This window comes from Symsagittifera roscoffensis, chromosome 3 (assembly GCF_963678635.1).
Source record: "Symsagittifera roscoffensis chromosome 3, txSymRosc1.1, whole genome shotgun sequence".
NCBI classification, from domain to species: Eukaryota; Metazoa; Xenacoelomorpha; order Acoela; family Convolutidae; genus Symsagittifera; species Symsagittifera roscoffensis.
In genome coordinates this window covers 56,892,041-56,905,603 of record NC_087064.1, presented here as the reverse complement: position 1 = coordinate 56,905,603, position 13,563 = coordinate 56,892,041, and the positions used below count along the sequence as shown (strand labels likewise).

The following is a 13,563-nucleotide window of genomic DNA, read 5'->3' as shown; positions in this document are numbered from 1 at the left end:
TTCACATCTTTTTTAACGCTTAGAAAACGGAACAAGACACAGTTGTTTAAAGAGGTGTCAACAGAGAGATCCCAAATTTGAAACTTGAGCGCCATTTTTAGCACAATTTTTTTTTGCACTCCGATAGCATAAAAAACATAGCCAATCGAAGATTAGCAAAGAGTAATGAACAGAACTAAACATACGAAAACACTGACTTTCTTGAACAAATCTCAACTTTTGAGTTTCAAAGAAAAAAATAAATATGCCCTTTAAGCTCTTTGAATTTCTAGAACGATTTACGACTGGCGCTTTTTTGATAACATGAACCCAACTAAAGAAAACTCGATCAATAGGTAAAGTTTTTATTCCGCTGGAAATCTATAAATTAAATTCCAGTTTCAAAACTAGAAACCGTTCACGAATTTTCGCGCCATTTGCACGTTTGTTTTTGGAGAATGCTTTTTACGTCACTTTCAGCAGATGAATTTCAATTGAACTCAAAAAGTGCATATATAAGTAAGTACATCAATTTTTTAAGACTTTTCCTAAAAACTTTTTAAAAATCAGCAAGAACTATATAAGAGTCTTCACTACGTGCATTACTCTTAATTAGCCTTCCATTTAGCAATCGAAATAAAATGAACATAATACGCAATAAACACAGACGCTAAATTGCACTTCGTGAAAAAAAAATCAAAAAACTGCAAATACGATGTAAAGGCGCAGCAAAATTCAGAAAATTAATATATAAGCTTTGAAATAATTAGCCAACTACGAGATTTGAACCACGTACTTCGTGGTTTTGCTACACGCGTTTTCGGGACAGCAATATGCCTAATGTACACAACGAATAATAGTAAATACCGGTCAGCAATGAACGCGCTTTAATTAAGGGGATAAAACACATACTTTCGAATTAGAGGAGTATATAGATATACTGAAATTGAACACAAAAAGAACAAACATAGCCAACAGACAGTTAGAAGATTGTAAATGAACAAGGAAACCAAAAAATGACAAACTTATAAACTTTTTTTCATCATTTTTCAACTTTTGAACTTTGAAATTGAAGTTCTTTGAATTTCAAATACTGTTCATGATTGGCCCTTTTTCTCTTCAAGTTATCCCATTTAGAGAAAACTAGGTCAATAAATGTTTTTTCATTTGGCTGGAAATTCAGAAAACTGAAGACCATTTTGGAAAGAAAGTAGAAGCCATTCACATTTTTCGGGACCTTTTCACTTTTGCTGTTTAATAGTGGAACTCGTCTTCGCTTAACAAAGGAACTAAAGTGACCTTAAAAAGAAATCATGAGTCATATCAAGAAAAATCAAAATTGACCGCAATTAATTTTTTTTCTTAAAAAACAACAAAACATGAATGAAAAACAGCCAGCAGGCAGTTAGAAAAGAGTCATGAACACCAGGAAATAAAAAAAAGAATGGCCTAAATTTTAATAAAAAACGTCTATTTTCGAATTTCAAAGAAAAACTATCCTTAGAGCTCTATGAAATTCAACTTTGAAATTAAATTAAAACAATTCATGATTGAATTTTTTTTAAATAAAACTAGTTTAATTTTAAAAAAAATTGGATCAAAAAAATTTTTCAATCCGCTGGAAACTCTGAAAAAAAAATCAAATTTCACTTTCGAAACTAGAATTCGTTCACGTTTATTCGTGCCATTTCCACATTCGAATTTGGAGAGTGCACTTTATTTAGATTTTAGCCGATGACTTCAAAATTGAACTCAAAAAGTGCATGTATGCAGAAGTGCATTCATACATTCATTAATGAGCTTCTGTAAAACATTCAAGCATTAGAGAACTTTTCCAGAAAACATCAAAAAAATAATCAAGCTTTATGTAAGAGTCTGAACTACGTTCATCGACTCTTAATCACTTCGTTTTTTATACTTAAAAATTCTTGTGACCTAGGTCGGAAAAGTGAACTCGTATTAAATTTTAGTCTTTTTTTAGAAAATACGCATGCTCTAAATAAATGAAAATTCACTTCGCTCAATAACATCAAAAAACTTGCACATTCCCAGCGTACTTCAATTTCCATCTTCTGGAACATCTAAATTTTATGGCAACAGTGGTAACTCTAAAAGCTATCAGAAAGATTTTCATATGCCTGAGTGGATTTGTGTCTTTTTTCTCATTGACAAATTTCTCTATCGTGGTCTCATGAATGCAGCGCAAGATTGTCCTCCATTTGACATGAGAGAGAGGCGTAGAATATATTCGAAATATATTCTCTTTCCATGCGATTACATAATTTATTTTCATTAAGATAACATTGCGGAAACATACATTTTCATCTCTAACTGTATTTACAGATATTATCTGACATTTCTGTCTGCTAAATTGATTGTATTCCAATAAATTAAAGTTTTAAAACTATGAAAATAATTAGAGTAGACAGCACCGATACATCAGCTTTTCGTCAAACTATAACAAAAAAATTCTTGAGATCAAGCTAGCTAACTATATTATCATCAATACCTTCAACAGTAGATAGTGATAATGGCCAATGATCTTTGTTTTTTCTTGCACGACCTGCAAAAAGGGTGTTCTCCGAACATTTTCAGTTAGCTGTACTTGGAGCCGAGACAATTCTGGGATACAAGATCAAATTTAATTTTAACTAGCGCAAGAGTAAAATAGGAAAAACAGTTTGAGACTATTCTGTTTTCATGATCTTGGGTGCTTGAAATAGTTGAGTGGATACATTTCTTGTTCTCTTTAATTCTCTGGTAAGTCTTTCTACTTTTTTCGTCACTTCTAGTAGGCTTTGGCTGTCTGGGCTGATCCGGCACTGGATTTGTCAGACATTCGATCCATGTATTCCCTGAAACAACAGTTTAGTAGAAAACAAATCTATTTGGAATAAAGTTATTAGAGATTAGAGAAAATCCACTCAGGAACTCATTTTAGATTACTTCATGTCATTCTGGGATGCCATTTAAAGCTTATCAAAGCAATTTTGAGAATAATGAAAATTGCAGAAGTTAAAATTCAGTAGTAAATTTGATATCGTTGTGCTGACCAATTGTCGACCATGATCTTCTGGGTGGCTAGAAGTGCATTGTATTTCACGGCAGAGTCCTGGTGTTGCATCAACATCATCACCTTCGTTTTACAGTCCAACGTCTCCAGCACCCTAAAAAAAACATTTCTCAAACAATTTGATTGAAAAAACGCTGAGCTCTCATCGCATGTTCTGTAAAGAGACAAATTACTGCATGTCGGCATTTATTGTCGTCTGCATCTCATTTTGAAAAAAAAACGGGGCATTAAAACAATTAGTTTCAGTTCAATGTAAAGCGCATCATATTCCATCCTAAAAGCAGTTCAAGAAACCTTACTTTCTGCCTCTTGGGAAGTAGCGCACATACTCCCCGATATCATGCGCAGCAACTGACAGCACCAGTGGGTCATTCTGCAAATCCAACAAACTGGTCAGAATCCTCAGCAGCTCATAGTTATTCTCGTTCAGCCTCGGTGCATTCTCTCGCCAAAACTTGTCACTCTTGTGCACTGGACTCCATTCCAGTCGGTTGGATCTGACCTCCTGCGCGTACTCATCGAAACTGCTGATCTGAAGCATGCTCTCTTCAAGTTTCTTAGTGATCACTTTGACGTCCTCTGCCAGTTCGGGGTCATCGAAGTCTTTGTTGCTGAGAAGGTCGATCGATTTGGGCACTTTGCACTGGATCATGGAGAGAACAAATTGGGCCACTACGTCTTTGTCTTGGGGCACTTCGATCAAATTCTGAAAAATGATTACGTGAATCAGAACTTCAGAAAATCTAAAGCCGCGAAACTTGAGTTGCCTTGTACATGAATAGCAATGATTTCAAGTTAACTTAATAGCTAGACTAGCCAAACAAACTAAAAACACTCATAAACAAAGATAACTGGTTGCTGAAAAAGTAGCACAGAATGTTACCACCATACTCTATTCTTAAAAAATACATATAAAAGCTTTTCCATGAGTTTTTTCAAATAAATGTTTTTTGTGTCGTGTGATAAAAAAGATCTGACGAAAACCTAGAAATTAGGCATACTCAACAGTCGAAGTAAAATTGGGCAAAGGTTTTATTCAAAAAAAATATAGCCAATCGAAGATTGGAAAAGAGTAATGAACGCAAGTAAACATAAAAAAAAAACACTGACTTTCTTGAAAAAAATCTCAACTTTCGAATTTCACAGAAAAAAATAGACGCCCTGGAAGCTCTTTAAATTTCTAGAACAATTTACGACTGGCGCTTTTTTGATAACATGAACCCAACTAAAGAAAACTGGATCAATAGGCAAAGTTTTTATTCCTCTGGGAAATCTTAAAAATAAATTCCACTTTCGAAACTAGAAATCGTTCACGTTTTTTTTTCGCGCCATTTCCACATTCGTAATTGGAGAGTGCTATTTACGTCATTTTCAGCAGATGAATTTCAATTGAACTCAAAAAGTGCATATATAAGTAAGTACATCAATTTTTTAAGACTTTTCCTAAAAACTTTTTAAAAATCAGCAAGAACTATATAAGAGTCTTCACTACGTTCATTACTCTTAATTAGCCTTCCATTTAGCAATCGAATTAAAATGAACATAATACGCAATAAACACAGACGCTAAATTGCACTTCGTGAAAAAAAAATCAAAAAACTGCAAATACGGTGTAAAGGCGCAGCAAAATTCAGAAAATTAATATATAAGCTTTGAAATAATTAGCCAACTACGAGATTTGAACCACGTACTTCGTGGTTTTGCTACACGCGTCCTCGGGACAGCAATATGCCTAATGTACACAACGAATAATAGTAAATACCGGTCAGCAATGAACGCGCTTTAATTAAGGGGATAAAACACATACTTTCGAATTAGAGGAGTATATAGATATACTGAAATTGAACACAAAAAGAACAAACATAGCCAACAGACAGTTAGAAGATTGTAAATGAACAAGGAAACCAAAAAAATGACAAACTTATAAACTCTCGAATCAGGAATGAAAGGGCTTTAATATGATATATCACTCCACCCATTACGATGATTATTTGTGGTTCCTGATTTTTCGTGCAAAACAAAAAAAAAAGAAAACTAAAACACACCCGAGAACAAAGTTCCTCCCTATTTTCAATAGTCGGAACAATTAAATGTCTCTAGGTGTAAAACCTAACGCCATAATTCACAGTAGGCACCATTTGCGATATCGCTCAGACATAACATTGGAATATAGCAGACAAAAATAAAACCATACTTTTAAATTCGAGAAAAAATATTTAAAATCAGGGATAGTTAATCAAATACACTTGCAACTACCATGAAAACTGCTTACAGTATAAAAAAGTGTGACTTGGAAGCTAAGACGAAACATAATCAGACTAACGATAGGCCAACAAAATTTTTGACGCGGAATATTTGCAATTTGAAAAAAAATTAAGTCCTGGTCTAGAGAATGATTCAAGCCTGAGACCTTTACCGTTCCAGATAGAGTCGTTATCTCTCGACCAAATGGGATGGAGATGCCAAGAAATTTGATTTTATTGTAAATCAAGCTATCAAAAGATTTTGTTAACTCAACTGTTAATCTGAAAGTTATATTTGATCGAGCGCAATCATCGAACTCACTCTGAAAAATGCGACAGTGATCCTGATAACTTTGTCTTTGATAGCCTCGCTGAGAATGGAACCCAACACGGGTATGGGATTGTACTGTACCAAAGTAGTCTCCACTATATTCTGACTGAACGACAGCAGCCAGAGACAGTTAATGAGCTGGTACTGCAACTGGAATCCGATCTTTTTCCCAAGAGCTCTAATGATTACTCCTACAGCTTCCTTCGTGTTAACCAGTCGCTGTCTATAAGCTTCTACACTTAGTAACTTCATCAGACATCTTGCAACGTTTTGGAGGTATTCGTTCTAAAAAATAACAGTTTCCAAGTATCTTGAAAATCGTAGCGTTATGGAAAATTCAGTAGAAATCGCTTTCGGAATCATCTACGCATTTTTCTTAAGGATATCTTTTCGTAGTCGTGATTTTTAGTGACTGAATAATACTCACGCTTTCAATTATTTGACAAAATCAATTATTGTTTATGTTTAGGTCCCTCTCCAATCTGTTCGCATTATCTTGTCAGAGTACAGACTCTCCTAATACTTTCGAATATTTAGTTAACTACTATTTTTCTGCTATTTTCAAGTAAATTTATTTTTCCGATGCAAGTGGTGATTCGTAAAAAAAGGTTACGCTGGTACACCATACCAAACAAACCGTTAACCTTTCTTGAAATATCATATCTTCAAATCCTTTGAGATTTTTTAATACTGAAAGGATGAACCAGTCAACTCATATCTTGTTATGTTACTTTAAGGCTTGAAATCCTCAGTTGTACAGCCTCTTCGAGACCAGAAAGACTACAACCACAATGGACTTACTCCGTTTGTTCCAAGTTGCGTAATAAACCATGTGAAATAATAATCCAGATCCTGTTCCTCCATCTGGTCTACTGCGTTAACACAGATCGTAGCCAAAATTCTAGCCGCCTGATGAGCAATAAAGGCATCCGGTCTGAGTAGAAAGGGGAGAAAACAACTCAGACTAGAGCCTCCCTTCTTCGAATGCTGCACGAATAATTCTACCCGCGAGTTGTCTTCCTGCGAAACAAACAATTGTGAGGTGAAGATTAAGAGCAGATTAATAGTAACCGTAAAAGTTCCGAAGACCAGAAGTCCCATTTGCACTATTTAAAATCTCGGCTGGTGCACTTAATGGTAAATTTCTTCGGCAAAATTAAAACTAGAAACACACTATGATACGTTGAGAAAAAGTACAAACACCTATGACCAAAAAACATCAACTTCCATGAATTGTTAATAATTTTCTTTTTGTTCACATTCCCTATTTTACATCGCTACTATTCTACGTAATTGATCCTACAAATGAAAACAAATAGATATTTCAATAACTCCATGACACCTAACCAATGTTTATTCTATGATCTCAATGTTATTCAAACTCAAAAACGCTTTGAACAAACCTCCAGCAGATCATCGACAATTGTCAAAATGTATCGCAGATTCTGATCTTTCGGAATATGGCGAAGCAATGTCAGGATTGATTTCACGCACTAAAACTTCATCTTTTTTCAAATCAAGTTTTTAATATATCCAAGTACGTAAAGACCAGCAGCCAATTTACCTCGGGTCCTTTGGTATCTAATAATTCGCATTTACGGTGTCTAGGCGCCAAATCGAACTGTTGGATAAACTCAAAGTCTTCTTTGCTGATCATTTGACCTCTAAAACAACAGCGTTGATATAAAGCCTGACACTAGCGGTTGGAGCACCTGTTCACAAACAACTTACTGGTAATAGCTCTGCCAATTGATTCGGGATTCTCTTACTTCCACCGCTTCAATTTTCAGCTTGTCCATGGCACCTGGCATGTCTTTGAAAGACTGGGTAGCAAACTCAGTAGCCATTTTTTTCTGCAACCATTTTAAATGATTGGTTTATTGTGCAATACTTGGATTGGCGACAATACACAAGAATGGGATGCCACTCTGATCAGAACTTTGCTTAAAATCGGGGAATTAAACAACTTGCATATCTTACAGGAACATAATTGCGGACAAGCACAGTCCCTATACGTTATTTGCTATAAAGTAGGATCAAAATGAAAGTAAAATTGAAAAAAAAATGGCAAATAAATTTTTCTGGGATTTTTTCTTCGAAAAATATTTGACATGAAAACAGTAAGATATGCCATTACCTAGAATCGATTTCAAGTGAAACAGCTTGAACCTAAAACACACCCAACTAATTGAAACTATAATTATTAGATGCACTTTCAGAACGAAAACATTAAATCGAAACTATGCCTCCTGAAAAACTGAAAATTTCTTCCATAAAAAATACTTGAAAACATGTTGTAACAGACAATTATGGCTCGTTTAAAACCAGGAAACCATTAACTACATTGAAAAACTCGACAAAAATATGTTTGAAAATCTACCAACATGTTAGGGAACTGAAGACCGGGCAAGAGAGCCGACAAAAATTGGGATGAAATCAATAAAGCCGACAAAGTCAAGTTTGTTAACTTTCTTTCAGCTGCAGACTCAGTATTCTTTCGATAGCTCTAGAACGATGCTTAATAAAAAAAATACGACAGGCCATTAAGACGTCAAGGCATGAAGATCACAAGACATTAAACGACAAGACATTAAGACAGAAGCATTATAGAAAGTAAATTTCAAAACTACTCCAGAAATGCAATTTTGAGAATAGCGAGTAGTGTCGTCTTAAGGTCCCATCAAAAGCAGCTGTCGTTTTAACAGTTGTCGTCTTATTAGCCGGACACCATCTAAAACAGCTTTTTTTTTCAAGGTAATCAGAAGGTCAGAAGTATCATAGTAACCGAATTTACAGTCATAGTCCCTTCATCATGTATTCCAGTCAAAATCCTTGGAATTTTTTTAGATATGGAAGTGATAATGATAAGAGAAGATGACACGTGTTTAAGTCCTTTTCAATTGAAATCGATACGGGTTACGTTTCTTCAATAAGAACACGCAACTCGACACGAGATAATATAATATACAAGTGTTACAAGTAAAAAATTTCGTCGAAAGTTATTTTGTCATTTATTGTTCCGAGTACGCAAGCGGCGTTCGCAATCTGTATTGCCAGGGAGATTCTCTGTTTTAAAAAGCTGCCTGCTCTGGGTTCCTCAGTGCATATGCTTAGGTTCTTACAAAGCTTGCTCAAAAAAACTTCTGTGCTGGGGCCAGCCGCGCCCTGAATTTCAAAAGCTAGCGGTTGAAAAAGATATCCATCATTTACAAGATCTTTATACTTGTCAATTTTTCGCACTTCCGCTTCAGCGGCAGCCGTACCAGGGTTACAAACAAACCCGGCATTAATCCTACAAGGAGCTAAGTAGTCTACTACCGTTACATCCCACAAGAGCTGCTTACCATCAGCCCATGGAACGAGCGTCAAACCGTCTGGTCGCTTCTGATCGGTCCTGTAGAGGTGTCGTGGTTCTAAAATAGACGGAATGTGAGTAGATGATAGACTCTGCTTTATAAGGGCATTCAGGTTTGAATGCCTAGAGAATCTCCCTGCACTTTTGAGGCAAGAAAGACCATGCCAACCATCCTCGGTAACGTCTTTTCCATCCTCGGTAACGTGCCAACCATCCTCGGTAACGTCTTTTATACTACAGCTGTCAACCGTTCAAAACCGAACACATGTCTCAACTGAAAATTTCAACTGAGAAACGGAGTTAAAACTAGTTATTCCCTAAAATTTCCAAAGTTCCTTACTTACAATATTTATTTAATTCTAGAGTTGCGTCACTATGTGAGTACATAATTCAATTTATTGAGTGTATTTTCACAGAGTCATGTTGAGATACAGCGGGTTTTAGGTTGATTCATCTGAAATGGATTAAAGGCCCACTGTGACTGAAGAGATTTTTGCTAAAAAGTAAATTTCAAACGTAATCGCAACTATGTGCATTGTCAGGATTCTTAAAATAAACTAATCTACATGACGATAATACATCAATTTACAAATGCTATTTACAATAATTCACATACATTTTGGTTCTAAACCATTATGTTAAAAAATAAGCCAATCAAAACACAGTTCACTTCTAAATTACTATTGAGATTAAAAAAATTTTATCCTTTAAAATTAATTAAACATTTTTTAATTTATTTGACTGGAAGTTCCTGAGTCATAATTTCGATTTAGACATGTACGTTTTACATAAAGAACCAAAAATATTTTGGGACTAAATTTTCAGTGTTAACTCCTTGCTCCTGAACTCATCGCTCCTGAACTCATCGGTCTTTTTCCTGATATGTTTTGCTTCTTGTAACAACAATTGTAATTTGTTGTTTGACTTATGTATAATTTCTCAACTGAGATCTGCGGTATTTCCCTGAAGGTGGAGGCCTTCTGATGAATCCCTTTTTTATGTTCCTCAATTCTAGAGGTCAAATGTCGAACAGTTAGTCCGACATAGGTGGAAGTGCATCCACTACATGACACTTTATAAACCACTCTTGACTTAGATTCATTAGAAAATTGAATGCTGACTTCAGTGATGGTAAACATGATTCTAGCTTTCTTGTGGTGAAAACCACTTGAACGTTAGTTAAAATTCGTAACCCGTTGGCAAAATATTGGCTTTGGTTACCTCAATATTGCATCATAAGATTTGGGCTCTTCAAATCCGCTGGTGATTGAGTTGACAAACACCTCTCACTATCGAGGGGCTTGCCTTTACCCTCGATGATTTTGCTCGGGGCGTCTGCCGCCACCTTTGCGGACCAATTTTCAAGGTACTGATTTGACAGCCATTGCGCCCTTTCAGTTTCCATAGCCTTATCAAACTGCTTCCTGCTGGATCTACTACTAAAAATTCTGTGCACGGTGCCTTGGATAACACTACGCTCATACTGATTTGGGGCGCAGCTTCTATAGTTCAGTGTAGTCCAGTAGATGTTGGTTTTTGATACCAACTGCAAGTTACAATCCTATCCTGCGATACATTTATGTTCAAATCCAGGAACGGCAAGTTCCCCTCCGAATTAGTTTGTACGTCTAGAGTGAACTGCAGATTTGGAAGAAGAGAATTGTAACATTCGTCTACTGTAGTCACACACGAGGCTTAAGAAAAATAGGCCCTATAACCATTGGCTCAAGAGTCAGGGACACTATCTCTTGTGTTTTTCTACCTCAAGAACGGTCGGAGCCAATTCGGTTCGCTTGCGACATGAGACTGGAACCCGTTACAGCTTAAAGGCCACTACCAAAATACCCCCCACTCTAGAAATAAAAGCGTCCCCATACTTAGGTCTCGAAATACCCAAAATACATGAACGCCGTTAAAAACCGGGTCGGAACAATCCGCTTAGTTACTTTTTATTGGACAGTGGAACTTTGATCCATTTCAGATGGATCAACCTAAAACTCGCCTTATCTCAACATAACTATCATAAAATACACTCGAGAAGTTTAAATTGAGAACTCACATGTCGATGCACTTGAGTATGAGGAGTAATTAAAAGATAAGCAGCTCGAGAATCAAATAATATAACTAAATAAGTTTGATGCTAATTAGTTTTAACCACAGAAGTAAGTTCTGTCTCAAGAATCAAAGTTTCTGCATGAACCATCGGGCACTTGAGTTGTCCTCTCTTCCATTGAATGTTCACTCTGTTCCGTTCGAATAATCGTCCTTTCTCAAGTCTGTGTTCTATTCTCCTGTTTTCGGGGTAAGACAGCTCTACTCTCTTATTATTTCGTATCGAGAAATTGCGAATAGCAATTTCCTGCCTTTTTCTTGAGTAGTTTCCCGCTATTGTTAATTCGGACGTTCTTATTTTTTACTTTTTTGTTTTCAGTTGGTTCGAGAAAACTGAGCATGATAGGCTCCATTCGAAAAATGTAAAATTAAAACTTCACTCCAAAATTACGTGTTTCTCAAGGTCAAACCTCCAGACATGACCGACTGGCACATACTCCCCGGACTCGAGATCGATGTCCCCATCGTGTGTTGTCATCTGCCAGTGAGTCCCAGAGAACCGAGTGTTGCTCAAGATACAGTGCCAGTGGTCATTTACAGAAGTTTGCATCGGACTTAAGTTTATCTACCTTCCAAAATTCACAACCATATAAAATTTTCACACTATCGCTAACCAGCAATCAAAATTTGCATACACCTGCACCCATGAATCCCCGCTTTTTAAGCTGGTAATTTTAAAATTTCTTTTGTCCTATTCAGTCAGGAAATTGTCATGCATCATTCTGATTTATATAATAGATCTATCATATTAATAACAATATCTTATTCGTCTAAAATTTCTTTTTCGTGAACCCAGATTTCATCCGAGTTCACGCTCGAGCCCCCTCCCTCTCAAGACTCAAGACTCTAGAATTTTCCCCTCAAGCCACCGGCTCACCTCGTGTCCTTCGCCCTTGAGGTACCCGACACCGGTGTTCTTGACACTGTAATTTGTTCCAACAGTGCTTCTTCGTCATCGGAGCTGATCACAATTTCCTCCCAGGCCTTCAGCTGTTCATAGGATCGCATCCACTCCCTCTGCTCTTGCAACCTCTTCGATTGATTTGGTAAGCTCTTTACCTTCGACTCCCGGTTCAAACAGAAGGAATTGTGAAGACTCATGCTTGTATTCTTCGCCAGGTCCTCCTCTAGTATTGATTCCCTCGCTCTAGAATTGTCTCTGGATACTCTGCCCACTCTTTTCCACCCCGTCGTGATCGCATTTCGATGGGTTAGCAGGGGTCTCTTGAAGGCATCTGGTCCTATCTCGGCTTGGAATTGTCGATATTCCTTTTGATGTTTCCTCATGTGGTCCTTTGTTACCACATATAACCAGGATGTTAATGTCGCACGAAACCAAGGAAAGAATCTCAGGCGGCTCCATATATGTCTGATCTCCACTGGTATGGCGAATACCTTGCATGCGGTCTCGAATAACTCAAGTCTCCTGCTGTAATCTATCGCATGAATCGACTCAGCTGTTGGCGTTCTCGATTCTCTATACTTCGCTACGTTTTCTTCAATCCATCGTAGAGCCAGCATCGTGCTCACCACCAAGATGGTCACCTTTTGTCGATGCTCCGGTAGTCCCAACGACTTAATCTCTTCTATGTCCCAAATCAGACAGAGATTGGCGCGTTCTGGGTACCACACTGTCTGCGCCAGACAGTGGCATGGACAATCCCCATGCGTGAGGTCGATGCTTCTAAGATTGCGTTCTCCCGAGGCTTCCAGGAGAGGCTCAAGTTCCATCATTTTCTCGTGTATCACGTCGACTTCTTCCGAGCTTGGAGTACCTATTGCGGGTTTCCCCACCACGTTTTGCCTTCCGTGATCACTTGTGTTTTCGTTCTCCAAGCCTAGAAATTCTTCACCCCAGATTTTACTCAAGTCGTCTCTTTGTTCCTTCGGTACTGCTCCTCGGATCTTCCTCAACAGCTTGTGTGAATGATGTGACATCCGAGCTAGTCTCACGCACATGGGCACTGAGAAGGCCTTGTCTATCAATACCCTCTGACTGGACACCTCCACCATCGCCATGTGTAGTGGATAGTGGCTTCCACATAGGTTTGCCAACACTGACCCCACTAAGGATTTCGCATTCAGAGGCAATCCATAGCCTTCGCTCATGGGAAATCCCATCTCCGCCTCGAGTCCAATTTTCCAACTCTTGATGTGCTTCTGGTTCACTTGTAACACTCCGGGCCATGATTCCACGCTCAACGCGGTCACCAGGTGGTGTTCTGACTCTAGCCTCATCAGTGACTGGAGACTACACATTCTTGAGAAAAATCCCAAGGCTGTCGCTAGGTTCACGGTGGTACTCGCGTAACATTCAGCCACTATCTGTATCTCGCTCTTCTCCCTTTCAGTGATATCCTCAAACCAGGTGATGAGGTCCTCTTTCTGGAAAGAGTGTATTCTGACGCATGATCGTCCATCACAAGTATGCTCGCCGTTGCCACATGTCGAATCAAGACAACTGCCCGGC

The 13,563-nt window shown here is 37.7% G+C and overlaps 1 protein-coding gene across 1 annotated transcript; it reads right to left on the bottom strand.

Annotated features, from left to right (window-relative positions):
* Window positions 1-2,071: 2,071 nt before the first annotated feature.
* Window positions 2,072-7,475, bottom strand: LOC134842391 (V-type proton ATPase subunit H-like). Its single transcript, XM_063858707.1, has 8 exons — window positions 7,358-7,475; window positions 7,191-7,290; window positions 7,030-7,119; window positions 6,428-6,646; window positions 5,618-5,911; window positions 3,352-3,758; window positions 3,033-3,146; window positions 2,072-2,834 (listed from the first exon to the last, which is right to left on the bottom strand). The coding sequence occupies exons 1-8, from the start codon at window positions 7,471-7,473 to the stop codon at window positions 2,768-2,770; spliced, it is 1,407 nt and encodes a 468-aa protein (XP_063714777.1). The 5' UTR covers window positions 7,474-7,475; the 3' UTR covers window positions 2,072-2,767.
* Between the last annotated feature and the right edge of the window lie 6,088 nt (window positions 7,476-13,563).